The sequence below is a fragment of the Lytechinus variegatus genome, chromosome 12 (genome assembly GCF_018143015.1).
Source record: "Lytechinus variegatus isolate NC3 chromosome 12, Lvar_3.0, whole genome shotgun sequence".
In the NCBI taxonomy this organism is placed as follows: domain Eukaryota; kingdom Metazoa; phylum Echinodermata; class Echinoidea; order Temnopleuroida; family Toxopneustidae; genus Lytechinus; species Lytechinus variegatus.
The window spans coordinates 33,073,563-33,101,558 of NC_054751.1; the positions used below are offsets into that span (position 1 = coordinate 33,073,563).

The 27,996-nt window shown below is 35.9% G+C and overlaps 1 protein-coding gene across 2 annotated transcripts; it reads right to left on the reverse strand.

Moving 5' to 3' along the window:
- Positions 1-13,865: 13,865 nt before the first annotated feature.
- On the reverse strand, positions 13,866-27,993 carry LOC121425201 (ectonucleoside triphosphate diphosphohydrolase 4-like). 2 transcript variants are annotated; one of them, XM_041621206.1, is made up of 10 exons: positions 27,849-27,993; positions 22,878-23,257; positions 22,257-22,407; positions 21,362-21,525; positions 20,625-20,755; positions 17,996-18,168; positions 16,847-17,174; positions 15,979-16,061; positions 15,326-15,487; positions 13,866-14,784 (listed from the first exon to the last, which is right to left on the reverse strand). In XM_041621206.1, the coding sequence occupies exons 1-10, from the start codon at positions 27,854-27,856 to the stop codon at positions 14,520-14,522; spliced, it is 1,845 nt and encodes a 614-aa protein (XP_041477140.1). In that variant the 5' UTR covers positions 27,857-27,993; the 3' UTR covers positions 13,866-14,519. The 2 variants fall into 2 exon arrangements, with proteins under 2 accessions (XP_041477140.1, XP_041477139.1); XM_041621205.1 differs by having other exon boundaries at positions 20,598-20,755.
- Positions 27,994-27,996: the final 3 nt, after the last annotated feature.

Consider the following 27,996-nt stretch of genomic DNA (forward strand, 5'->3'; position numbering starts at 1 on the left):
GAATGATTTACTGATTGGCAGTAGAAATACATGTTTATTGTTTGTATGAGTGCTCGATTTAAAGTTTGATATTTGGATTAGGGGTGGGAGGTTGTGTGGCAGGGGGTATTAAAATTTTGTATTATATTCATTCTAATCTAATCTTAACTGCAACAGTCATAGAATTCATTACATCTTTTGTAGTTCAAAGCTGAAATTGGTTTGCATGCGATAAGTATATGTACATGTTTCAGTATTCTGTGTTCAATTTCTGCAAGATAAATGCCATTGGTAATCCATGAACTATATGCTAAAATAGAAAGATATAGCCTCACTCTGAATGAGATAAACAACAGGTATTGTTTGCTTTTTAATGAAAAATATCTCAGCCAAAGTCTATGTACATGCAGGCATTTTCATTTATGGTCAGCTTAATAGCAAATTGTTGGTTAGTTATAATTCAAAGTAATGCCTTTGGCAAAATAAAAAATCATTATATTTGTTAAACCTGACCAGTTACTTACTGCATGCAATTCTCACTTAGACTTAAATTATGTAAATTATTCATTAGAAGTGATTGGTGCTTCTCATATCCAGGCACTCAACAAAAAAATGATCTTTTTCAATTTTGTTGTATAAAAAATGACTGTATTGTATTAGATGAAGGGATACCCTTTTCCATCATAACAATTTATTCATCCAGATACTTGATATATATTCCATGGATGGTTTTATTCATTTATTCATTAAATTATTTTGAGGTTTAACCTATGTATTGACAAGGCTTAATAGATGAAACACATTAATGCCTCAATCCCGCTGTGGAATTCATCTTGTTAGGGTGCAGGTGATAGTATTTTCAATGTGTGTGACAGATCTTTACCATGATGTAAATAGTAAAAAATATTACACTCTTCGCTATAGAGTAAGCTCAGGACCCAACAGTGTACAAAACCTACTAGGGTTGAATTAAACATATAAATATGTGATAAAGTTATATATAGATATATAAATATAAACAAAGTGTACATAATATATATTTCACTATATATTTCATGTTCAGTTCAATATTCATGATCCTAATGGCAAAAATTAAAATTCAGTTGGTTGCTGCACCAGATCTTGAAGTTCATATTGTTTTTTTGTTGTGGTTTTTTAGAAAGGTTGATGACAAATGATCGATATGCCACTTCATTACATAAGCTTATCTCTCAGATGAGCTAAGAAATAATGAATTTGGAAAGAGATGTATGATGATCGAAAGGTATTAATGATTATTATAATTTCTTACGATTTCATGGCTACCTTTCCAAATTATAGAACAGTTCACTCTTAAGAGAGACGGATTAGTGAATCAAAGAAAGGGAAAGTATATGGGTTGATTTTTATAGGGGAAGGAGAGGGAAAAGGAGATGAAGAGAGCGGGAGAGGGAGAGAGAAAGGCAGGAAGGAGGGAAGGAATAGGTAGTACAGCAAGTGAGTAGTCTGCTTGCACAGACCCGTGGTTTTTTCAATTCACATTGTGCATAATGCAGTCTGAAGTGAGACTAGATTCATTATGTCCTTTGAAACAGCTAGATTGGCCTGAATTCACAAAGGTGGTTTTGAAAACCCACAGTTGAGTCCATGGTTTTAGCAGATTTCCTGTATAAATCACGCTTAATTTAGCGCGTATCGGGCTCTTGTATAAAAAATTTCAAATGCTGTTACAATGCGCCAAAGTTACGCCTGTTGCCATGATTAGATACGCTATTTTATTCATGAGTCCACTCTTCAAACAGTGGACTCATGAATTAAATAGCGTATCTAACCATGGTAACAACTAGGCATCAATTTAGCGCATTGTGACCAAAGCGTGCATCATTGCAGCATTTGAAAATTTTATACACGGGCCCGATACGCGCTAAATTAAGCGTAATTATACAGGAAATCTGCATAAACCATGGACTCAACCGTGGGTTTTCAAAACCACCTTAGTGAATTCGGGCCATAGAGTTTGGTGTCTATTCTCCACTCTAGAAATGGTATAATTGGTTAAAGAGTCAAGTATAAGACTGTTCATGCAGACTAATGAGTAAGAGTGATAGACAACAGTGAATATAGAATAGAGTAGAAAGGAATAAACAGAAGGAAAGAGAGAGAGGGGAAGGGGAAAGTGAAGGGGAGAAGGTAAATATGGTGAGAAAAGGGACAAATCCATACATCATACACCACTGTAAATATAAGCACAATCTGTCCGATTTCACCTATATTTTGTACCCCCTCCCACAAAACAAAATAAAATTGAAGCCCTGCAAAATCGCATTGAAATGCATCATCATCATGCGTCACAAAAATTAAATATAGCAATTACAAGCATCTGATATTTTATCCCTCCGTATGGCATTGACAGACTACAGTATAAACTTTTAAGTGTCTCATTTTCCCCTGAGTTTTTCTTATCCCCCCCCCCTCCTTCGCAAAATGAAATGTCACACTTTATCATGTGTATCACATAAGTGAATATACTCCGGGAATATACATTATATCAGTGACAAGAATTATATGACCAATTCTTGCTTTAGACAACATTGTAATTGTCCCATGTTAATACCCAAATTTGTTTCCTACATCTCCCATCCAACAAATTGAAGCCCAGCAAAAAATAAACCATTAAAAACATCATCATGTGTGTCACAAAAATGAAATATCAGTAATTAAAAGTATGACTTGCTTGCTGTAGATAGTAGTGTTAGTCTAAAATATAATAGAAAAAAATAATTATTATTTCATGTTTTTGTGTTTTAACTACCGGTATTAAAGCTCTTGATCATGTTTTACTGGTGAAGAAAAATGACTGTATTTACCATTTCAAGAAAGACTGGTTGTATAAAATACAGTTTAAAGGGGGAATCAAGCCTTGGTCACAAAATATTGTGTTGGAAAGGAAAAAATGATTTAAATAGAATAGTGAAAGTTTGAAAGAAATCTGACAAGCAATAAGAAAGTTATGGCTGCTTTAAAATTGAGATCCCCAAGACTATGTGGATTTCTAATTGACGACTGGGTAAGTAAATTATGACAAGAGGCAAGGATAACTTACTCATAGGCCATGTACTTAAAGGGATGCTCCAGGCTGAAAATAATATGATCTAAACAGATAAAAGAAAAATCAAAGAATCAAAACACTGAAAATTTGATCAAAATCGGACGACGAATAACAAAGTTATGGCATTTGAAAGATTTGCATTATTCCGGTGAAACAGGTCTAGGCATGTTTTAATGAATATAGAATGAGCAAATTGATGTCATATTCCCACTTGCTCTTTTGTGTTTTATTATACGAAATTAGGTTTATTCAATTTTTTTCTACCAAGAACTTAAAAAATTGGATTGTCAACTGATTTAGTTCATTAGATATTAATTGCTGCAACTTATTTCATTATAGAGGAGACACATTATTCTCATATATATGAAAAAATGAAACAATTATGATTTCATGAAATAACATTACAAAAAGAAAAGTGGGGATGTGACATCATAAGCTCACCTAATAAATATTCATGATGACATGCATATAACTATTTTCACAAAATAATGCTGAACTTTAAAATTCAATAACTTCATTATTTGTTATCTGATTTTGATGAAATTTCAGCATTTTGCTCTGGTAATTCTACTCTACAGATGCAAATATTTCCAGCCCGGAGTACCCTTTTAATCATCAGGGATTTGTGGTTTCTCCTGAGGGCAGTAATCTAAATATAACCCAGGTAGTAGATAGCCTTATGTCCTTACGAAAGAAAAATATAATTTGAAGTAAAAGTTTTGAAAAAAATGAAATTTTTGCCATTTTATGTATGGGAGTACATTGAAGAGTAGTCCTTGCCTTACATCACTATGACATCACATATGCAGCCAATTAGAAGTCTCCGTTGGTAAAGTGATTGATAATTCACAACTTTCTTAGTATTTGTCTTATATTGTTCAAACATAGAGCTATTACATTATCTGTAACAGCTCAATGGTTCAAACTTTCACCTATTAACTTGTCTTACTTTTCTTTTTCCTCTAAAAATAAGTTTTTATTTGGGTTGGTTTCCCCTTTAAAAATCAAGACAACTTTGTTTTTCAACCAATTTAAGCATACACTGAATGCTATTGATTTATTTTACTAGTCACATCTAAACTTTTTAATGCAACTTTTTATCTTTTATTGTGAAATAGAGGCCATATGATATTTAATCTCATGTTGAAGCTATAAATAAAACTACTACTGAGATAGGTCAAACTCATCACACTCAGACAAGGACGTCTCTTTAAAAAAAATATTTTATTCATATTTATATAGGCATACATTTGATCATTCAACATTACAATGTGTATATCAATGTAACACGAAACAATGACAATTTAATTCAGAAGTAGATTTGATTTTAAAAAGATAAATATATTCATTTTCAATAAAGATATTTGATACACACTGCTTTTAATAAATGTATTTATCTTTTACCTAGCTCCATATATATTAAAATGATTGGAAATTCTAATTGGAATGGTCCATTCAGTCAATGATGTCACTTATTAAGGCTATAATCAATACACTGGTAGCATTATTTGGCAGAAGTAAACAAAATAAAACGTCCACATTTGTAACTTACAATACAAAGAAAAAACAAAGATAATAATCTCATGCAGCTGAGATGCAAGTGCTTTATCAAAATAACAAATGAACGACGATGTCTAAAAAAGTCCATACCCACACAAGCAGATTTACTGGAAAGTTTAGTATGATACATCAATTTTAGAAAATGGCAATCAACACAGACATACTGTGATTTTGACATGCATTCATCAGCACACTGACCACAGTCTGTGCAGTCAGAAGGAGTTTGTAATAATACTTGCTTTTTTTTGTGGTTGTTATTACCCTAACCACTGGGTTTCAAGCCTTGACATGCAGTGCCCACAGTTTTTCTCAGTTTTAATAAATAAATTGTAGCAATCTGTTCATTCGTGCACTTTTACTCTGAGTGCATGTTGAAAAGCTTCAGTAAGTCTGTGTTTTAATATTTTATGATTCTGAAGTACTAAAGCAGTTATTCCAACATCATTTTCTAAAAGAATAAGAGGATTTTAACTTCATGCTACCCTCTTTTTTTTAAAACCAAATTTGATCACCTTATCATTGTGGAAATGTTGCGGTGTAGCGGTTCTGACTCTTGCCTTGTAATCAGACGGTCGTGTGTTCGAATCCCACCATGGCCCAGCGTCCTTTGGCAAGGCGTTAATCCACACATTGCCACTCTCCACCCAGGTGTTAAATGGGTACCCGGTAGGATGTGAAAGCCTATATGTAGTATGCCTAGCAATTGAGTCTTGGAACTCTTGTTGGAATGCTCCCCAGGGAGTGGAGAAGGTGCATACATTGTATGCTGGCATGCAAGGATCCGATGACTGGGGTAATAATATGACTGTAAAAGCGCTTAGAGACGTCGTTTCGATGTATTAAGCGATATATTAAGCGCTATGTACAGGCAGAATAATATTATCATTATCAAAATTGGATGAGTCAGATATCAAATCCTGCAAATGCATTTTACTGTTGACCTCTTATAATGCTGGAGTTTCTTCAGCCAATAATTTTTACTATATTACCCATTAGAACCAACAGGGTTCATTTGAAAGTCTGCCCTGCATTTTCGTAATGCGACGAATAGTCATTGTTTAACAGTATTACTTTGATAAAAATGTCTAAACTCAGAGTGAGCTTTGCAAAGCTAAATGCAGTTGAATCATACAGGAAAGGAACTGCAAAAATATTGTGATGAATGTTGGCAGTATTACAGAGTTCCCTATCACAAATCATTACAATCAATCGCTAAATGGCAATGACCAATCAAGATCATTGTTACATGCACATTTGATTACAAACACTGATCAGGAACCAATCTGAATTCTTCTTTCATATTTGTTGCAAACCTTTGTTTGACAGGAGCCAGGTTGTGCAAATGATATATGAGATATTTTTTTACAACAGTGACTGATAATGATTTCCTTGACCATATGTCATTTCTCATAGTTTCTATTGTGATTACATAATACATCACCACACATCTAACCAACTTGCCACCAAAATACATTCTGGAATCTTACATTTTAATGATGTCCATCTTCACATATATTGAACTTCAATTACTAATGAAATAACACATGTACTTAAGCTTATTGACAAAATTGCACTTTATCATATTAAAATGTTCTTTCAAGCTATATTAGCAAAAAATAGATATAAAAACAGAATACTAAATGTATTTTAACACAAAAGAATATATTTCTACCACATGATCATCAAAATATGCAAGGAAAAATTGAAATACTTCAGTTTAAAAATATTCAAAATATAGTAAATAATGAAAAAAAAATCCATCATATGAGAAAAATTAATCAGAAAAAAGTGAAAAGTGATAAAACTTGATTGTCGAAATAACTGAACCCCAATTCATGAAAAACAAATTATCTCTTGGATGTTCAGTTTCCTTGCAGGAATTTTATTAATAATCAACATATTGGTTGATAATTCTATAGCATTCAATTGTGATCAACCTACATTAAATAGACCAAACTTTTATGGAGTGCTTTAAGAAAATGTGTTCACTAAGTCCAGATCAATTTACTCCTGCTATAAATTTTCTTTTTTTTTTATAAAGCCCATGTTGCATATAAAACTACAATCAAGAAAAAAATAACTTTCTTATTTTGACCACAATTTAGTTAAGCATGATTTTTTTTAATCTAGTAAAATGAACTTGGCTTTTGAATTATTCATAGCATCTTAATGATCTCAGAATAACTACTATTAGATTTCTAATCAATTATACTGACAGTCAAAAAATGATGAAATGTGCTTTAATACTTATCAACTCATACTTCTCTGTCAATCCTTTTAAAGGGGAAGTTCACCCTGAAGAAGACTTTGTTGTAAAAATAGCAGAAAAAAATAGTAAAAAATATTGGTGAAGGTTCGAGGAAAATCTGTTAAAGAGTAAGAAAGTTATTAGACTTCAAAATTTTGGATTTGTGACATCATAAACGAGCAGCTGTCCCATATGTTATGCAATATAAAACGCATGAATTTCAAAGTTTGTATGGTTCCTGATGACTTGATTTAGTTTTCTATTCATGATCGGGTGTGAAATGATTTGTCTATTGATATACAAAAAGTACAGTACAAATCATTTTCAATTTTCTGAGAAAATGAAGTTTCATTGATTTTTTTACCATTCGCTATGTAGGAATGCTGCTCGCATATGACGTCACAAATCATATAATTGAAATTCTAATAACTTTAATTATTGATGAATTTTTATCAAACCTTCAGCAATATTTTTTATTACTTTTTCTGCTATTTTTACAATAAACTTTTTGTCAGGGTGAACTTCCCCTTTAAATAAAATCCACTAAAAATTAAAATTCATCATTTAATCCACACTCTTACAACAAGAACGAACCATAATTCTACATTTCAAAGTACACACAATTTTCATATGAGTTAATTTCTGTTTTTCAACTTGAATTGTCTATGAATATTCATGATCATAATAATACTGATTTAAATATCGACATGGTTATTCATATGCCTGATAGTCAAATCCACACCAGAAATATGTTAAAGCCTGTGTATAGCTTTGGTAAAGGGTCAATAATGTGATTGATAATCGAATATCATCTAATATGACAGTCTTACTGAAGCGTAGAGACCGTTAGATATTTTTCCAACTGCACTTCTCTGAGAAAATTTCAAATATTCAAATCTTGGATATATAGCGCCCTCTCTCAGCGATGCTTGTTTTAAATTTAAAAAATGGGCATTCAAGCACTTATCTTATAAATTTAGTGATTAGATATCCAAAAGTTACAAAGAACATATCTTGAAAGTTTCAGCCCATTCCATGATTTGGAATAGGATTTAATTGAAAGACAAAAACACGCAGATATTTTAATTTGATCGGGTGACCCGATCAAGTTAAATTTCCATGTAAAATCGCAAAATTTATCCTGTAAAACACATTTTCATTTCATATCCTCCACATCATAACTGTTATAGGGCATATCCATTCATATTAGCAAGCAATGAATTGGAATAGTGATAGGTGCATTTTGGTGGATTTACCAAAACTATACACAAGCTTTAATCAAATACCTCTCTACAATGCACAAAGCAATAGAATATGCTGCTACAGCTAAGTTATATTCATGGTCCGCAAGAATTCATAATACAAAGCAAACCTTCTACATGTAGCAGGTATTTGATAAATCTGCTGTGTTACAAGTGACTTAACACATGACTGATTAGCCTTTCTTTATGCCAATCAGAGTTTCAAATAATTTCCATTCCCATCTGCTAAAATGAAAAATTTGATCTCTGAAGATTAACATTGTTGTTGTTAAATAGCATGTGAATAGTTTGATTGGGATTTGGGAAACACACTCCCATTACATTGAAACAAGACAAAATGGGGGTTTCAGCTATCATAAGAAAAGTATACTTGTCATGCTTCAAGTTGTGCATAGCTTACAAACAGCTTTATAAACCGGCCCCTTGCTATAGTTTATATAATATGCATATGGGAATGTAATACATTGAGCTATGCTCAGCTATGATACCATGGCTTCATACAAGCTCAATGTCAGCTACATCATAATAAGGTTGCAGAACACATATGAATTATTTTCATGATGCCATTAAATGCTTTCTGTAAGGAATTAAGGATTGAGTTATAAACATGCAGCACTTTGTAAAGATTGCCATCACTCACAAGCTGACATTCCTTGGCAGTTACCATAGGAACAGTGCCTCTAAGCCAATCAAAACCAAGATTAAACATTAAAGTAGACCATAAATTACACAGATAACTCACTAGCAATGAAATCGTAATGACAATGAAGTCACAAAACTCTTTTAACTCTAACTCAGGGATGTTAGATTACAGTAATCAAATCTAAAATACATGAAATACCATACATGAAATTAAGTATATTTCAGTGTAATCTTTCCCTGTTTTTTTTTAAACAACATTAACAAACAAAAATACTAAGAATTCAGTAGGAAAAAAGCAAAAGGAGAGGTCTGACTTTGGATTGTTATCAAAGATGTAAATCCAAAGAAATGTTTCCAAATATAAAGTTGATTCATGATTAGCTTAAGCCGGTCTTTCTATTCACCTCCTATTCCTTCTTTAATTACTTCCTCTCTTGAAATTAGCTGTCAAAATAAACACATCACTACAGAAATAATAAAGATCATGTGCTGCAAACTTCTATCCCAATATTGCAATGTAGGTGAAAAGGTCAATAGTGTGTGTTGTCCAGTCTCATGGATACATAAACATGTATGATGTTTTATCCATATAAAGCCTTTCAAAAAATCATTATAAACTATACTAAACACAACACACATCTAATTAATTAAATAGCAAGATGTCAGTAATATTAAGTAAAATGATCTTTACCAATGCTGAATCAAGCAAACCTATTCATTACTCTAAATATAGGTGTCTCATTCAGCTTGTAGGGATATGTAGTCAACTATCATAAAAAAATATAAGACCTTATTAATGAAGGGAGGAATAAAATACAATTCTTTTAGTGCCAGGTTATGCTCATCCAAGAGTATTTTGAGAAGGGTGATTTTCACTGACACGTTCCTACAACCAATCAGATGCAAGGATTGTTTGTTTCATGAAACACTCCCTTGATTGTCAATTCTCAACTTGGGCAAAAGCTCCCTATTTGGAGCATTTCACCATAATACTTGTGAATCAATCTACAAATATGATGTATTTACTTTACTGGAAGCACTAGAAGTTTCCATAAGGGAACTCAATAAATCACATATTAACAGTATAAATTACTTCATCATAGTTCTAATGTCATTCTACATACATTTGATTGACTAGTACACCTACTCCTAAATTTGTAACCTAGTAATCTAACAAGTGGAATGCCTCTGGCCGTCTCACCTGCATCACGCGATTCAACAAAGCAGCAGTGCTGACTTTGAAAATTACTATTACTCGCACAAGATGTTCAGTGATAATTGGTTACTCTTAATTCGATGTTTTATGAACTAGACCAATACACTTTTAAGAGATAGGCTGGTAATTCAACAAATACCCCCAATGTGGCCAAAGTTCATTGACCTCACATGACCTTTGACCTTGATCATGTGACCTGAAACTTGCACAGGATATGCAGTGATACTTGATTACTCTTATGTCCAAGTTTCAAAAGTCAGATCAATAAACTTGCGAAGTTATGATGGTAATTCAACAGATACCCCCATTATGGCCAAAGTTCATTGACCTTTGACCTTGGTCATGTGACCTAAAATGCGCACAGGATGTTCAGTGACCTCAGGTTAAGATTTTGATGTTGATTCCCCAACATGGTCTAAGTTCATTGACCCTAAATGACCTTTGACCTTGGTCATGTGACATGAAACTCTAATAGGATGTTCAGTAATACTTGATTAACCTTATGGCCAAGTTTCATGAACTAGGTCCATATACTTTCTAAGTTATGATGTCATTTCAAAAACTTAACCTCAGGTTAAGATTTGATGGTGACGCCGCCGCCGCCGTCGGAAAAGCGGCGCCTATACTAGTTTCACTCTGCTATGCAGGTGAGACAAAAATAGTCAATACCTCTCCATTCCTTATAACCCTTCACCATTTCCCATTCAGCCCATGATAAAGTAATGACATCTTCATATATTTTACAAAACCAACCTATGGCTACACTTTCTACAATAAGACTTTGGTCTGCTTACAATCATTTAATTATTGCAATCAAGTTTTTAACATTCAAAGATATTAATATAATTAAATATTATGCACTCTTCAGAAAGTATAAAAACAAAACAGTTTACTAGTATAACTATTTACATAGCACCTATCCATCATTTTATCAGAAATCTGTTTAGTGCCCCACAATAATGCAGAACAGGGCCCTGTATCACAAAGCATAACAATAGATTGTATACTTGATTGTTATGATTAATTGTACATTGCATTCAATGCAATCAATCATGAAATTTTGTTCTACGATCATTGTTAAGCTTTGTGTTACAGGCTCCAGAACTGTTTATACATGTATTGTGTTTCACAAAATTGTATCTTGCAAGGTTAACTCAAACACTACTGACACGCACTAGCCTTTGCAATACTAATCTAGACTTGAGTAGAGATCTTAATCTCATACCAATCATCATTTTAATAGAGATCACCAAAATGCTGCAGCTCGTATTGTTACTCCGTAAAAAATAAAATACATATTACTCCGATTCTGAATTCGCTGCACTGGCTCCCTATCAAGGTTTGGATAACTTTTGAGATTTTGTTGAGTGCCTTTCATTGCATTCATGGATCAGCCCCCCAAAACAATCTTCCTTCTATCAATTATTACACACCAACTAGGTATCTACGTTCTTGAACATCTCGTTTACTTGTGGTTCCAAAAGTTGCAAAAACTTTTGGGGAAAGATCCTTTGCTCATGCATGCCCCATACTATGGAACATACTTTCCTGAAGACATTAACAAGTGGAATGCCTCTGGCCGTCTCACCTGCATCACGCGTTTCAATATAGCAGCAGTGCTGACTTTGAATACTACTCTAACTCGCACAAGATGTTCAGTGATACATGGTTACTCTTATGTCCACTTTTTTATGAACTAGACCAATAAACTTACAGAGATATGATGGTTATTCAACAAAAAACCCCAACATGGCCAAAGTTCATTGACCTTGATCATGTGACCTGAAACTCGAACAGGATGTTCAGTGATACTTGATTACTCTTATGTACGAGTTTCATGAATCAGATCCATAAACTTTCAAAGTTATGATGTTAATTCAACAGATACACCCAATTCGGCCAAAGTTCATTGACCTTTGACCTTGGTCATGTGACCTGAAACGCGCACAGGATGTTCAGTGATACTTGATTACTCTAATGTCCAAGTTTAATGAACTAGACCAATAAACTTTCAAAGTTATGATGGTAATTCAACAGATACCCCCGATTCGGCAAAAGTTCATTGACCCTAAATGACCTTTGACCTTAATCATGAGACCTGAAACTTGCACAAAATTTTCAGTGATGCTTGATTACTATTGTGTCCAAGTTTCATGAATCAGATCCATAAACTTTCAAAGTTATGATGGGAATTCAACAGATATCCCCAATTCGGCCAAAGTTCATTGACCCTAAATGACCTTTGACCTTGGTCATGTGACGTGAAACTCATGTAGGATGTTCAGTGATACTTGATTAACCTAATGTCCAAGTTTCATGAACTAGGTCCATATATTTTCTAAGTTATGATGACATTTCAAAAACTTAACCTCAGGTTAAGATTTCGATGTTGATTCCTCCAACATGGTCTAAGTTCATTGACCCTAAATGACCTTTGACCTTGGTCATGTGACATGAAACTCTAATAGGATGTTCAGTAATACTTGATTAACCTTATGGCCAAGTTTTATTAACTAGGTCCATATACTTTCTAAGTTATGACGTCATTTCAAAAACTTAACCTCAGGTTAAGATTTGATGTTGACGCCGCCGCTGCAGCCGCCGCCGCCGCCGTCGGAAAAGCGGCGCCTATAGTCTCACTTTGCTTCGCAGGTGAGACAAAAATTGTATCTCTGTCGAGTCTTTAAAAAATGTTCTTAAAACCTTCCTTTTTACTTCCAAATTTTTTTTAATGTGCATTGAGCACTCTACAGAGTGGATTTGGAGCATTATAAGTCACATATTATCATTATTATTAAATCTTAATCTTTATTGAATCTTGATTGATATCTTATCTGAAAACCATGCAGACTGCAGCACACATCAGGGGCCTGTTGCATAAAACTTTTTACCTGAGAAAACTCTGGTAAAAACTGAAAACTAAGGTCAGTCTGATTGCTGCCATTGACTATAATACAGGGCAAAAACTCTGGTAAAAACAACCTGAGTTTTCTCAGGTAAAAAGTTTTATGCAACAGGCCCCTGGTCCAAGACATCAGACATTAGACAATACATACATGTAGGTGGGAATCCAGACTTAAGCACAGATCTCATTCTTAATCTTATCTTTACTTAAGCAGAGATCTTATTCTCAACTGATTTTTTTTAGTGACATCTGAAGCCAAAAATCATGTTTGCATACTGTACCAATGACCTGGGCCAATAACATATAGCTTGGCGATTGATAATGATGCTAATTTGTATGATTGATCATACACAGTAATCAATATAATCAATCATAGAAATAAGCCCTCATTCAATTGTTGAGTTTTATGTTACGGGGCCTAGAACTAGACTTTGATCAAGAATAGTGTCTGTGGTCCATACCGATTCTTAAGCTATAGTAGGTACCCTACATTTCTCCTAGACAGCCTAAACACTTTCAAAATAAAAAAAAATCTTAAAATCATAGCTAGGAGACATAATATTTTGAAATACCTCATGATACTTACATGAAGAAAAATTTGCCAACATGCTGTATAAGGCAGCGCTTGTACACATGCAAACTTGAAATTTATTGCTAGGTGGCATAACATAGGGATAAAGAGCACTGCCCTATTTTCCTAATTCAGCTCGAGCGCTGTTTAATTTGAATGAAATCAACCTGACAATACCAAGATATATGTAGCTTATCCTGGATCTTAAATCATCAAAGCCAGTGTGACCTTCAGGGGCCCGTTGCATAAAACTTTTTACCTGAGAAAACTTAAGTTGTTTTTACCAGAGTTTTTGCCCTGTGTTAAAGTCAATGGCAGATATCAGACTAACCTCAGTTTTCATTTTTTACCAGAGTTTTCTCAGGTAAAAAGTTTTATGCAACAAGACCCAGAGGTTGAATACTCTAGTTACGGAAGGATCAATGAAGATCCAATGCAACAACTATGGTACATTCTTGCAATGCATTTTGGCACATGTCAATGCCCAATTAATTGCTCTCATGAATACTGTAATCATACAATCCTCTAGCTCAGCTGCAAGGACTCTCTCAAACACTCTCCTTCAAACACATCATCCTCACCAAGACTCTCCTCGGCCAGCAATCTTCATCTCACCAGGTATTCCCAGACAGATTAATATCCTTCATCTCTCTATATCCCATGGTGTCTTGGAACTTCTTCACCTCACCAGGCATTCCAGGACAGATTCTCTTCAAGGCATAACAATGCCCTTCATCTCAAAGACCCCATCCTGGACCTTCTTCAGCTCACCAGGAATTCCCTGGACATATCCTTTTCAATGCAGATTAATATCCTTCATCTCTATATCATGGTGTCTGGACCTTCTTCACCTTACCAGCCATTCCAGGACGGATTCTCTTCAAGGCCTAACAATGCCCTTCATCTCAAAGACCCATCCTAGACCTTCTTCAGCTCACCAGGAATTCCTGGACATATCCTTTTCAATGCAGATTAATATCCTTCATCTCTAGACCCTGAAGTCTTGGACCTTCTTCAGCTCACCAGGTATTCCTGGACAGATCCTCTTTCAGCGCAGCTCAATGCCCTTCATCTCATAGACCCCATCCTGGACCTGTCCTTCTTCCGTCATGAAGTACGCCATGGTAGGAACCCTGGTCAGACCGCTCCTTGACGTCGACCTCATCCTGCCCAGCCAGCGGGAGTACATGAAGATGAAGGCGATGACGACCAGGAAGCAGACAACTAGGACGTACTGGTTTGAGAGCCAGGGAGCTGCTACCCGGATCCAAGGTGGTTTGTAAGACTTCTGGAAAGCACCTTGCTGAATCTCTCTGTAACAGATAGGTCAACACAGTAATAAAAAATAATTTTCTTTTACATGGTGTCTGGTTGAATTCCTTCAAAACATTCCTTCACAGGATTTGACTGGAGATGGTGGTGGTAGAGAGTGAACTTTAAATGACAGAGTACACTCATCACAAAAAGAACTTATTCTAAAAATAAGTTTCGCAAAAAGCTGATTTAAAAAAAAATCAAACCAAGATGAAACATGTGTATGAGGAAATATATCAGAACTAAAAAAAAACCCTGAAAACAACCATTAATGAGAATGAAAAGCTCTAAGTACAATGGAAACCATTATTTCATAATTTCGCTTCCTCAAGTTTATTTTGTGTTTATGATGAAAATAAGATGGTGTTTCTGATCACTTTATTTTTCACTTTTTTGAAGCACTAATTAATGATTTTTGGGTGCATTTTTCTCGGATTCATTTTTATTTCATATCATAGACACATGTGAGAAGTGGGACCTTGTAGCTCAGATTATTTTAAAGTCAATGTTAGCCCATATCTTTAATGAATCATTACTCACCTAAGAGGTAAAAATCTTGTTCTATATAATATTGCACCTAAAGTCCACTGGACCTCTTTGTCATGTATAAGGCTGGCAGAGCGTAAATAATGGTAATCTTTGGGGAATTTAAATCCTTTATGAAGTACTGTTGTTATCCATGCTGATTTAAAACATTGGTATCTGTCAAAATAAAAGCATATATATATATAAAGACATTTTAAATAAATATCATAGCACAATTTACTTGGTTATCAAAAATGAAAATCTGAACAGATCTAAAAAAATCAAACTAAATGAATGATAGTTCTTTATATATAATTCAATTCATAGCTGGTCACTACATCTATCATTCACATGGAAGTCAATCATATGTTAATAATGAGCTCGGTAATAAAAGAGAGAGACAAACTTGCTTTTCATTTTCAGAAGTGGAGTATCAATATGATACAAGTACATAATCTAGCTTATATTACCTTTCCTGTTGCTTTGAGTGTTTTCTCATAATTTTTATAATCAATATTAAAAAACAAGGGTCCTAATTGTGAAAAAAAAACATGTGAACTGCAAAATCTATGGCAACACCCTTTCCTACAAGTGAGTATCAAACTTTTCTTGACATGGGAGCAACAATATCAATCAGTAGCAGGATATAAAAGAAAATTCTCACTTACTTTAATCTATGCTCATCTGCTTTACTATAAAGACCTTTTTGATGATGCTCTTGTAATAATGTCCATTTTGTGGCACAAAATTTCTGCACAAGAGAAAAACAGATAGATAAAAAAAAATTAAGCATGTTCATTGATATATATCTTTCTATCTATTCATGATCGAATGAGAGAGTATCCCTTCCACTGTGAGTTGAAGTCATCCAGGAGACTACTGGGTAAAATGTTACTGAAGGAGTACATCAAGGGTAATTCCAAGGCGATTCTAAGGTGAAGATATGATCTTTCGGATCAGGAGTGATTGGAACAACTTGATAGACGATGGTGATGATATGGTTTTTTTCCTTACCTGGGGCCGTTTCATAAAGACATTCGTACCTTACAAATGACTTTACCTATGATAGGTGACCCTTTCTTGTGCTAAATGATATATCTCTGTGTAGCAGACTTGGTACCTAGAACATGTTCCAGTCTTGATTGCTAAGAAAGCATGAATGCTTGTAAGCAAGCAACCAGAGGACATAAGGCATAAGGTCCTCTTACAGTGACCTGGTTGTAAGGAAAATTCCATACCAGAGGGGACTAGCTCAACAAGTAGGAATCAAGCCCAGTTAACTAGATTGCAAAATATTGGTTCACCATCTGAGCTATCACCCCCCCCCCCCCCCCCCCCCGTCTAACGCATGCACATAGCAGTACTAATAAAGTACTATAAAGGCATATCTACAGTTGCTAAATTTATAGATGATTTCATCAACCCTCTTGATTTATCTAATGACACTGCGACATAACCCTTACAATTTTTTTTAAGATTCCTATAAAATACTACAGAAAAAAAGTAAATGTATGCTTCCTATCAATACAAACTTACTTTTGCTGCAATTTCAAACTGGTCGTACTCATAGACCCCTCCCATCCTCAGCACATCCTCCATACAGTACCAGTATTCTGAAAACCCGTAGAACTCTGAGTTGTCGAAGTTAATTTCTGCTTGATACACCCCTCCAAGGGAGCATGGTTCCTTCTGACATGGCTTGTTGGATCCTAGGACTGGGATCATGGCTTCTTTACAGGCAAGGTAATCTCCCGTTCCTTTAAAGTGATAGGTCTTGCCTCCTTTGATGATCTGATCTGTCATTGAGGTTGGTAGACAGGGATCGAGGAAGGGAGAGGTCGGACTGAGACCTGTCATGGATTTACTGAAATGAAAAAAGGTTTAATGTCAGTTGGCATTACTCTATTCATGTTCGTCAACTAATATCATCATCACTGTCAAGACCGCCCAATCTATCTCACTGGAAAATATGCATGACTTTGCTAAAAATGAGGAATTAACATGCAGTTCCCATAGGAGTGAGCAGTAAAATATTCATTCAAATCTGAAAATCATATAATATGGGTTCATAACAATAAAATATTTCAGAATGCTTGTAAAGTCTGGCTATTATCATTTTACTTTATTCTGGAATCATTGATTGATGTACTGTATCTTGTTTGTTTTAGAGACGTGAAAAAACGATTTTTTTTTCAGAGATAACGAGGTCAAAGACCAGTAATGTATAAGATTTTAGTGTTCTACCAGCGGGCTCTGCTTAACATGATGTTATCATTAGCATGGCTTTAGCACAGATACCTTGATCTGGCACTTGAGCATTTGAGGAATTTCTTCCTACTGGGTACCCATTCACCTCACCTGGGTCGAGTGCAGCACAGTGTGGATAAATTTCTTGCTGAAGGAAAACACGCCATAGCTAGGATTCGAACCCGCAACCCTCTGTTTGAAAGGCGAGAGTCAGAACCACTAGACCATGACGCACCCACATTGAAGACTATGTATTGGGATGGGCTGTATTGTGTGTTTGATAAAGAGATGAGGGTAGCACGAGACTCAGGTGACTCATGCCTAATGCAAATTTGTAAGCATTCTTTCCCGTTTAAAATCTCTACATAATCAGCCTGCCCTATGTCTAGTAAAATATACGACCATGACACATTACATGTAAGTGACAATGATACTCACCTATCATCTTTATCGCTTAGAGTTGAATTGACGAGTATAGTTTCATATCTTGACCTAGCAGCATTGCCTCCGTAGCCCAAGAAGGTTGTTACATAGACCCTATAGACATGATCTGATTCATGCTGGTCACATCCAAGATTGAATTCTGCCATCAATTCCTTGGCTGCTGCCTCCTACAATAATGACAATGACAATTTTGTTAAATAAAGAGAAACTTGGACCATTTAAGGGAGACTAGAAAATTCACTATACTACTGTAGTATACACAATTCAGTGGAAGATATTAAACTTTTTTTTTCCTCCAGTGGAATGGGGTGGGGGGCAGGTAGTTATAATTAACTGAGAAAAATACTGAATGAAATACCCTGGAAATATTTCAAGAAATATTTTCACTGATTTTCATCAACACCTGTTGAAAGATACTGTACTTGTATCTGACTAAATGAGAGCAAATGTCTTATACCCTTGCCATCACTGAGTGCAATAGTATTGTATGTGAACTCTCATGATTTTTTTTTTCTAGTTTCGCAGTTATGTCAATATGAATGTCAAGTTGGTCTGAAGATATCATACAAAGTTGAAAAGACAGATTCACTCAAAGACACAAATGAAAAAAAATATGTGTCATGAAAAATACAACTAGTATGATCAAAGATAAATAGAGAAAGGGTAAAAGACTAAGGTTCACTTTGATCAGGTATTCAAATCATTATTAATCAACCCCTTGTATCTCATATATGCTTCCCTGTGTGTTGACGTAAATGCACTATTCTCTTCAATGTATTCTGTGTAATTTCTCACAGAAGAATTGAAGCATGTAATGTTCTTCATACTTGACTCACTCAGTATAACAGAGATTAAAAACACAGTGGGTATGCATGAAAGCTCCAACGCTCAAGTTCCTTGAAAAATATTGTCGTTAAAGGATCATGAAAATAACTGTTTTTGTGAGATTGCAAGCAATTAGTGAGTTCTGAGATCATTTTCATAGTCAAGGTTATATCATGTTCTGGAACACTGATTCAAACAAATGTAATTTTGTGGTTGTGTAAAATCATTTGTGTATGAATCATATGTATTTTTAATTGCATTTTGATTAGAAAAGAACTTAGAAAATACAGCTGGTGATGTGCACTGGTGTGAAATTAATACCGCAGGGATAATGTAAAGCAAATCTTTAAACAAACATGTCGTACGAGCACAATATCTATTTAAAAAGAGAATCAATTGCCTAGTTAAGATGCAATGTATGTTCTAGATATAAAATAAAATTCTTCAACAGCAATATATTTGCAGATTCATTTCACAGGATTCTAATGTTCATTCCAAGATTTGGGGCCTGTTGCAGAAGAGTTGCGTTTAAACGCAAGTCAAAAAATCGATCGCAAGTCTAAAATGCGCGCTGTTGATTGGTTGAAAATCAAGTTGCGTGTGATTTTTAGAGTTGCGTTTGATTGCAACTCTTTCTGCAACGGGCCCCAGGACAAACTATCCATTTTATGGGATAATTTTGAAAATCTGTTAAACGAAAGACAGTTCAGACTATGGCAAACAGAATGCGAATCTATACAAATGTTCTTGAATAGACTATTGTTAAATGAATGCCTTTGCAATACGTTAGAACAAAGAATATCATCATTACCACTCAGGAATGGCCTCAGCTATCACCCCACCCCCCCTCCCCACAAAAAGGTACATAACAGAAGTTTGTTTTCCTCAAAATAAGTAATATTCTTAGAGACTATCACAAGCATAAAACCAAATATAATTTTTTTTTGCCACTTAAGGTAGTGAAAATATGGTTTCCATTTAGAGAGTGACAGTAGGCATGACATATAAAGAGTACATATCCAATCTGGCATGTCTAGGGTATTGTGAATAATTGGGTATACAAGTATATTCAAATATGGACAATGACAGGCATAAACCAAAATTAACAATACAAGCCACAATGACAAATCACAGATATTACCACAATATGGGCATACATTGCAGTACAAGATTATTCAACTACATAATTGCTTTTTTTATTTTCTTAATTTGCTCCAAACTTAAAATAAGAATGATATGCTTTTAAGGAAAAGCTTGACTCCTGGATTTTTTTTTTCTTTTTGCTATTTGAACTAAGATGGAGGATGAAGGCCTAGGATTTTGGAAGCCCCATCTCTACCATCCCTCAACATAACAAGCAAAACATTTTAATCTTGAGGAACTCTGGCAGCAACATTTTAGACATTGAAATCAGCATTGGAAATTTTTGCTTTTATATTACATTTCTCAAAGCTTTCACAATATTCACTAGGACTATTGCAGTAGACACAAACTGCAAAGGAAATCCAGCAAATTAAACAAAATATCTGACATAGATAATTAGCCAATTCCCAAGCAATTTTCAATTCTGAATTAATATTTTAGATACTACATCATTAGGATATGGTTTTTGCAAATTAAATCAAAGCTGCATACTTTTCAATAAGAATTTTTTTTCACTGAAAAACATAAATCAGAAATGAAAAAGGAGGCTAGATGAGCTGATGTGAAGACAATTTTTTTTAAGAGAGGAGGCAAGCTGTGTGATGTTTTTAGTGCAAATGATAAACACCTGTGGGTTATTGAGATTGAAGCTTACAGACTGGGGTACTTCGTAGGCAATCTGAGCTGATCCACCACCCATATCAAGTACTCCTACAGTCCTCTTCCTGGAGACAGTCTGAGGAGATGCCTCGGCTCCTGGTAGCTCCACCTTCACTACAGGCTCATCTGAAAGAGCACACATCATAAAGAAGAATTCATAGAATAAAATGGAGTAACAAACAGATAACTGACAAATTTCGCTCCACCATTTTCAAATAGACCCAACTTAAATTGATATTGCCAGAAATGTTAAGAAAGGTTTTGTTCACATTTCTACTTCTATTTCAATCTACATTTTGATTTTTTTTGCTGGAAGTGCATTTGAAGTGAGCGACAGACCTGGGGATCACTTCAGAGCCGGCCCAAGACAGACGGGAGTGGAGAGCTTTTGTTGCTGTCCTACATGCCAGGAGGCATAACGGGCAGTAAGCAAGTAAGTAAGCTTTTGAAGTGATTCACACAATTTTTCTTATCCCGCACAAGGAATAATTGAATGATTATTTGAAAGCAATGTCAGACAATGTTAGAAAGAACAACCTTCAGGATATATTTTTGCTATTTGATATGTGTATAATGAGAAAATGCAGAGTAAAAGATGTTTTATCTGCTTTTATTTCCAGGGCCACACATTGACCCCCCCCCCCATTAGTGTCCACCACCCGCTTCCCATTGCAGAAACATGAATAATTTTGTAAAAGCAAAATTATGACATAAAATGCAATAGTTTCTTACCATTATTGCTGTGATCAAATCGTCCCAATACATAGTTGATACCAATCCAAGCATAGACACCCTCTTGCTTCCCACTAATCACTTCTACATTCTTCTCAGGGAATAGGAAACCATATTCCAAAGGAATGTCTCTCTTAAGGTCATCTAAAATTGCCTGAGATTGACTGTAAATACAGAGATATAAACAGATCGAGATCACTAGATACACTATTTCAGACATATCATTTTTGATATTAGAATATACACCATGATAATGTCCCTCATTTTAACTAAGACTGTCATGTATATCGTCATAATAGTAATGTACATTTTAATACTGGAATTCTCCTACTATAGTTTTATCCACGTTTACAGTGCCAGTTTGTGGTTATTTATATTACATGTTACGTCAATTCTCATTTAGCTGCCACTACTCATCATAAACGTTGCGAAAACAAAAAGAAATCAATGAGAAAGGGCAGTATTTTACTAAAGAAGTGCATCTAAAGATTCATGCAGTGAAACATGTCTATAAAGACTACCAAAGGAAGACTAGAAAATTGGTCTTCATGAGCAGGTGAATTTTATGGACAAGTTCTTTCAAAAAATATTTCATTGGGAAATAGTATTTTGTAGTCCTAAGAGACAGGTATTGCCAAATCGGTGACACAACATTTTCTCCCGCAACATTTACTCCAGTCTTAATATCTCAGAGGACATTGGTTAAGAGTTAAGATTGTAATAGAGTTTTAGGCTTAGAATGATGTAAAGATAAGGATTAGGGTTTATTTAGTTTTGGAGGTTAGATTTTATGTTTGGCTTAACATGGGGATTTTCCATCAGAGCAATCATCACCAGAACAAATGTCACGGAACTGCCAAATCAAGTTTGACTGTACTAATTAGCTGAGACCTACCTTTCAGGTAACATACGCATACCAGCAGTGGCAAGGATGTAGAGAGGTGTCTCTGGTATCTTAGATTCTGGAATGTGATTAACTGCAAAGTCCAGTAATGGTTTCATATACGTACTTGCTTCTGATGGGGTGTTGGCAAGTCCTGCCAAACCTTTAATGGGACACAAGGGAAAAATAATGAATTGAATCATATTCAATGAAATGAAGCAATAAGTGGATTACACACCTTACTTCTAAAATAGGCAAAAAATGACATATGTGACCTTTCTGTACTAATATCAAAACATTTTCCCTTTCTCCAACAAATTTAAATATATAATGTAGATACTGTATATGTTTGTGAAGATGAATGGCATGTTGGCAAAGGAATAATAAAATCTGATTGATACCTTACTTTTTACTACCCCGTTGTAAATAGATGACTAGTTATTTTTTTATGATTTGGTTTTCTTTTTAATACCTGTTATGAATATGTTTTTCAATACTTTTTTCTCAAATGGATGACATTCTCATTGTCTGTTTCTATTAATATTTTATTCACATGATTAAATACTTGTTCTGAGTCTTCTTTTCAGCACCTATGGGATATTTGAAACAATATTTCTATTGCACAACACTTACCTGGTTTAATTTTCTTGACCACTGGCTGTCTATTGGCATCTCTCATCTGGTGGATTTGGAGCAGTTCATTATTCTTTCCAGTGTGGCTGGGCCAGAAGTAGACAAAAACCCTAGTCCCACTGGAGCCGGCATCAACCACGACCCCATAGTAGAGATTCGGATCTTCTATATTGGTGGCCTCTACGTGCTGGTACCTCTGCACATAGTTATCATAGTCCCTGTCTCCACTAGTGGATGGGCCATAGGAGCCAGTCTCATAGACATAGATACAGATGATGAGGAGAGCTGTGATTACAAGGGCACTGCAAGCCGTCTGCCTCCGTAGATGGGTCAATCGAAAACTGATGTGCCAGAAAGCAGGAAGAGGTACAAATGGACACCTGCATAAAAAGAAATAAAAAAATATTTATGTCATTATGTACCTTAATAAGATGTAGGATAAGTTGCAGAGTTTGGCACTGTAGGTTTACCCTCCCAAGAGTACCGTGAGTGTCATCAACAATGCCAAGCATCCTACAAAATCTTCTTAGACAAAATACTCATTCACTGTCACTCCTCCACTTATTCCCAAGCAGTGCTTGCTCCTCAGGAATTAAATCATTCATCCCCATTCCCCAGAGTTAATTGAATTAACTAAAGGTCAAGTGCTAGATAACAGAAGGAAAAATGTTCAAGATGAGTGTGCCCAGTGGTTACATTCTATATATTTGAGCAAATGGGGCATGAATCTTGTACGCGGCTACCCAGAGTGGTTCAACATTATGTATACTGATGACGAGGTAATACACAGCTACAAGCATCTGGAAGACATGGAGAAATAAGACTTGGAATTAATAATAAATGCCGCGTTATGCGTGCTGTCGCCAAGCGGAAGACAAAGAAATCAAGATGGCGACGTAAACACGCCGTAAGCTCTTCCCATCTTTTCAAAACAAATCTCTCGTTTTTTTTAATGAATTCTTCTTTAAAAATGAAATCAATATCGCAGAAATGTTGGAAATGAAGTTGGACCCCATGTACATGTTTTAGGGCTAGATCTTTTAGAGGGAAAGTAAAATTCTCGGGGGCGAAAGTTTCTGGTTTTGTACCCGTTCGTGGGGGAATATAGGTGGGGCTCCCAGGCGTTAGTGGGGAGTGACCATACGTACAGTATATGACTTTCACTCCCCAAAACGCCCCAGGCTAAGAGGGTGAGGAGTAATTTCCGAGCTATTGGGCCAAGATATATAAGATGCTCAGGAGATATATTATCAGGTCCTGCAGCTTTTTGTTTCTTGAGAGAGTTAATAGCTTCATCTAGATCTTTTGAAGTAGAGGGTTGAAGTGGTTGATTCAAACTGTCCTGGAACGGGCGAGTGGGGAAGGCTTCATCTATTTCAGGCGGGGAAGAGGCATTCATATAATCCGGTTTAGCAAGATCTGAGAAATATGTGTTGAAGCCATCTAAAACTGCCTCTCCTTCATACGTTGTACCCCTATAAGACAGTGTGTCGGTGGACCGAGATCCTTTGGTGCGTTTGACAAGCCTATAAAAGAGTTTGTCATTGCTACCTTTAGCATAATGTTGTAACCCGCACCCGTTGCGGTACGGGTTAACCTGCCGGTATGCCTCCGATCGCGGGTTGCGGGCCGGGCCGAGTTCATTCTCAAACCCGCAGACCGTCATGCGAAAAAAAGGGAGAATAAACGACGCATGATAAAAACATTCACAGTGAAAATTGAGTTAAGATCATGTGCTTCTTACGTGGCAGATTCTTTTAGAGACGTAGATATTTCCTTTTAAAAATGCCGTCGTATTTTTGTCTTGTGAATAGTGAACAGGATTGAGTCTGAGACAGTTCAACATGATAAATACATCGAGTTGTAAAGGCCAGCGCCAGTGCAGTGCGTGCATGCAGCGCAGTCAAAAGCAACCGCATGGGCCAATGAAACTCGATGTTGAGTTTCCCGTCCCATTTTTTCCAGCTCATAATGAGGAACCGATTTCATTATTCATTATTTTTCAGAAGATGAAAGTTTGACCTTTTGTAACCTTTTAACGCACTTTATTCTGTGGAACTTGAAGCCAGGGAAAAATTAATCATTTTTTTTTGGGGGGGGGCTCCATTTTCATTTTTTTTGCAATATTTCAGGGGCTCTTTTCAAATGCTACGTTTTTGTATTTTGAGGAATACCTGTTCACTTATTAAATTAATTATTACTTGTTGTTTAATATTGTATGATTTTTAAAGTTTTTTTCATGCCTAGAATCTTGGATGTGGGAGTGTTTTTGTGGGTGAGACTGTGAGTTGAACTTGATATAAATGAATTCAATATCTAATTTTTACTCCATCTAATTCCAGTACTTGACCATGTAATAAAGGCCCACATACCCTTACTTTTCCTGAAGTTCTTTGAAAACGCAGATCTCCACGAAAATTGTATTTCTCTATGGGGGAGTCTAAATTTGGTGAGAATGAACTCATTAATAACTTAAATATACATGACAATGAAGAAATCATCAAAATTCATTGGCAGTTTTGAAAAATATACCCGAAATATAAACTCTGTCTGAAGCAGAAAATCACCATCATTGAGGCCTTTACAGAGCGAATTGTCCCCCCAGAGCTCTGGCAGAGAGACAGAGCTCAGACTAGCTAGCACAAGCGCCAATGCGTACGTGGGTGAGTCTCCCGTCGGCCTTGTAACAGATTGAGCTTTGATGATTTTTTTGTCTGATATTTAACTCATCCCCTGGAAAAATAAAACAAATGATTTTTAAGTTATAATTAGCAAATAAGATAAGTTATTTTGGATGAGTACTAGGCCGTATGATAACTCACCAACGCGAGGTTACAAGACTTTGGGATTTATTGAGGTAGCTCAACCATACCTCGAGCGATGTTCGTGCAGGCTCCACCACTTCTACGGTTGTTGAGTGGAGCCTGCGCGAACATCCCTCAAGGTATGGTTGAGCATGCAGCGTCATTCCATTCACAAAAAAAAGAAAGAAAAGATTTGCAGGTATTTACAAGATATAAAAATAACTGTCTCACTGAAAAGCTTATATTAATGTTTTAAATCAGTTTTGAATCTAGATATCCAAATAGTTTTTTTTCAGAATTTGATTTTCAAACGCGGGCCAAATTTCATAACGCGGGCGACGGGAAACTGAACATCGAGTTTTAGCGGCCATATTATCGAATGAAATACAAAAACAGAAGGAAATAATATAGAGATAAACGAGAAGAAAAAATTGACTGTATCATTATCCAGGTATTTATTGCAATTTTGATTACTTTATAGACGAGGTCCCATAGAATTGAATATTGTAATTATGATTGTTGTGAGTCGCAGTGTCGACCGACCTGGACTGAAAAACAACATTGCCGTCTGCCGATCCTTGCTGGGCAGCCTGGGCTACATGTAGCTAGCGCGCTGAGCTGCGGCTCGCTAGCTCCGATCCGAGGCGTTAATTGCGTAATCATGCTTTCAATTTCGAGATCAGATCGGACTCATTTCGTGGTACAAAGTCACCCAAAAAACATTTTCTCTCCGGAATAAAAGGCAAATTTGCAAATTGTAAGTAAATTCACTCTAGGCTAGGTAGTAGTAGACATATATTTTCCTGATTTGAGCCTGTATAGTGTGGGGATTTTTCATTTTTCAAAGATAAATTGACTTGCGGGTTAAAACCCGACGGGTCAGCGGGTCCCGCTTGCAAATTATTGGATTATACGGGACGGTACGGTTCGGGTTTTCACTTGCGGGTTACAACATTACTTTAGCATCCTCAATTTCTGAAAGGAGATTATTGTGACACATCCTCCGTGCTTGCCTGATGCTACTTCTAAAAAGACGTTTGGTATATATATGCTTGATCCAGAGAGGGTCCTTGCCTTTTGGTTTCCCGCTGGCCCTCCAGAGACGCCAATAATGTTGAGATTGTTTATAACATGCCTCTACCTTTTTTGTCCACTCTCTTTTCCCTTTCCTTTTTCTTTTCTGACGGCCCTTCGAGTGTGGTAGAGTTAGTGATACCTTCAGCATTTCTTCGCTAAGTTGATCAAGCAACAAGTCAATTTTAGTCGGATCCAAACACATTGCAGGAAGATTATAAAAAAGTTTCTGTGATATTTGTTCCATAGGAAGAGTATAGAGACGGTGCAGCTGGTCAGCACTGCACTGATGCCAAAATATCTTAGGACGAAGTATAGACTTTCCAGATCCTGATCCAGCAATGCGATCAGGTATATCATGATCTACTTGATAGTTGGCTAAAAGTGGTAGTGAAAATGTCACTTTAACCGGTGTGTGGTCAGAGGTGTTTAGAGGATCGGCATTATCGTGATATTTTTATTATTGGGAACCACCGTTCACTTCATACAGTCAGCAGCGCAGCGCTTTATTCAGTCACACGCATAGTATACCCAGTTGTTGTGTATCCGGACGGGTTGTGTGTCCGGACGATCAATTTTAGAATGTCATTTGGAAAAATTTACAAGCGAAGTTTCATCAATTTTTAGTACAAAATGTTAGGAAATATTATAAATTACAAAATAGAAAATGATTACAAGTAATGAATTCATATTTTTAGTGTAATCCACAAACAAACAAGAAGGCTTCAAAAAGATAAAGTGTCCGGACACCCGACCCCCCATCCTACGCACGGTTCCCCATTTCCACCTCCATTCACTTTGTACACAAGTGCGCGTACACAAATCTACGAGTGGTTTCCAAAACCACGATTTGGCCAGAGGATCATCATGCTCAATAAGAAGGTCAGAGAAGCAAGGCCATGGCTAAATCAATGCGGTGGAGCTCTTGGAGCTTAGCCCGTCCCCGCACCGGTCTCCATCCGCGCAGCAGCAGCCGTACCGGTACCGTAAGGCAAAGCTTCAGCTTGCGCTCGCAGCCGATAGAATCTCACTCTCACTCTCAGACTACTCTTACTCATCTCAAGATCATTCACTTCTCTATTACTATACGTACCGAGCCATTTAAACAGTAAACTTCAACCAACATTTAAAAGATGATATGACACAAAACAACTCGATCTATCTCTGAGAAAATCCGCATATTTGTTTTCTTTCTTGCTGGCAGCTGCCTGAGCTGATCCACTGAACCGGGTATGGTATCG

What these genes read in the sequence shown, in the direction of transcription:
- LOC121425201 (XM_041621205.1), bottom strand. An exon ending in GCAGATGAGCATAGATTAAA is followed by an intron (nt 15,488 to 15,978) that starts GTAAGTGAGAAT and finishes TTATTTTGACAG; the next exon opens with ATACCAATGTTTTAAATCAG. An exon ending in ACAAGATTTTTACCTCTTAG is followed by an intron (nt 14,785 to 15,325) that starts GTGAGTAATGAT and finishes TATCTGTTACAG; the next exon opens with AGAGATTCAGCAAGGTGCTT.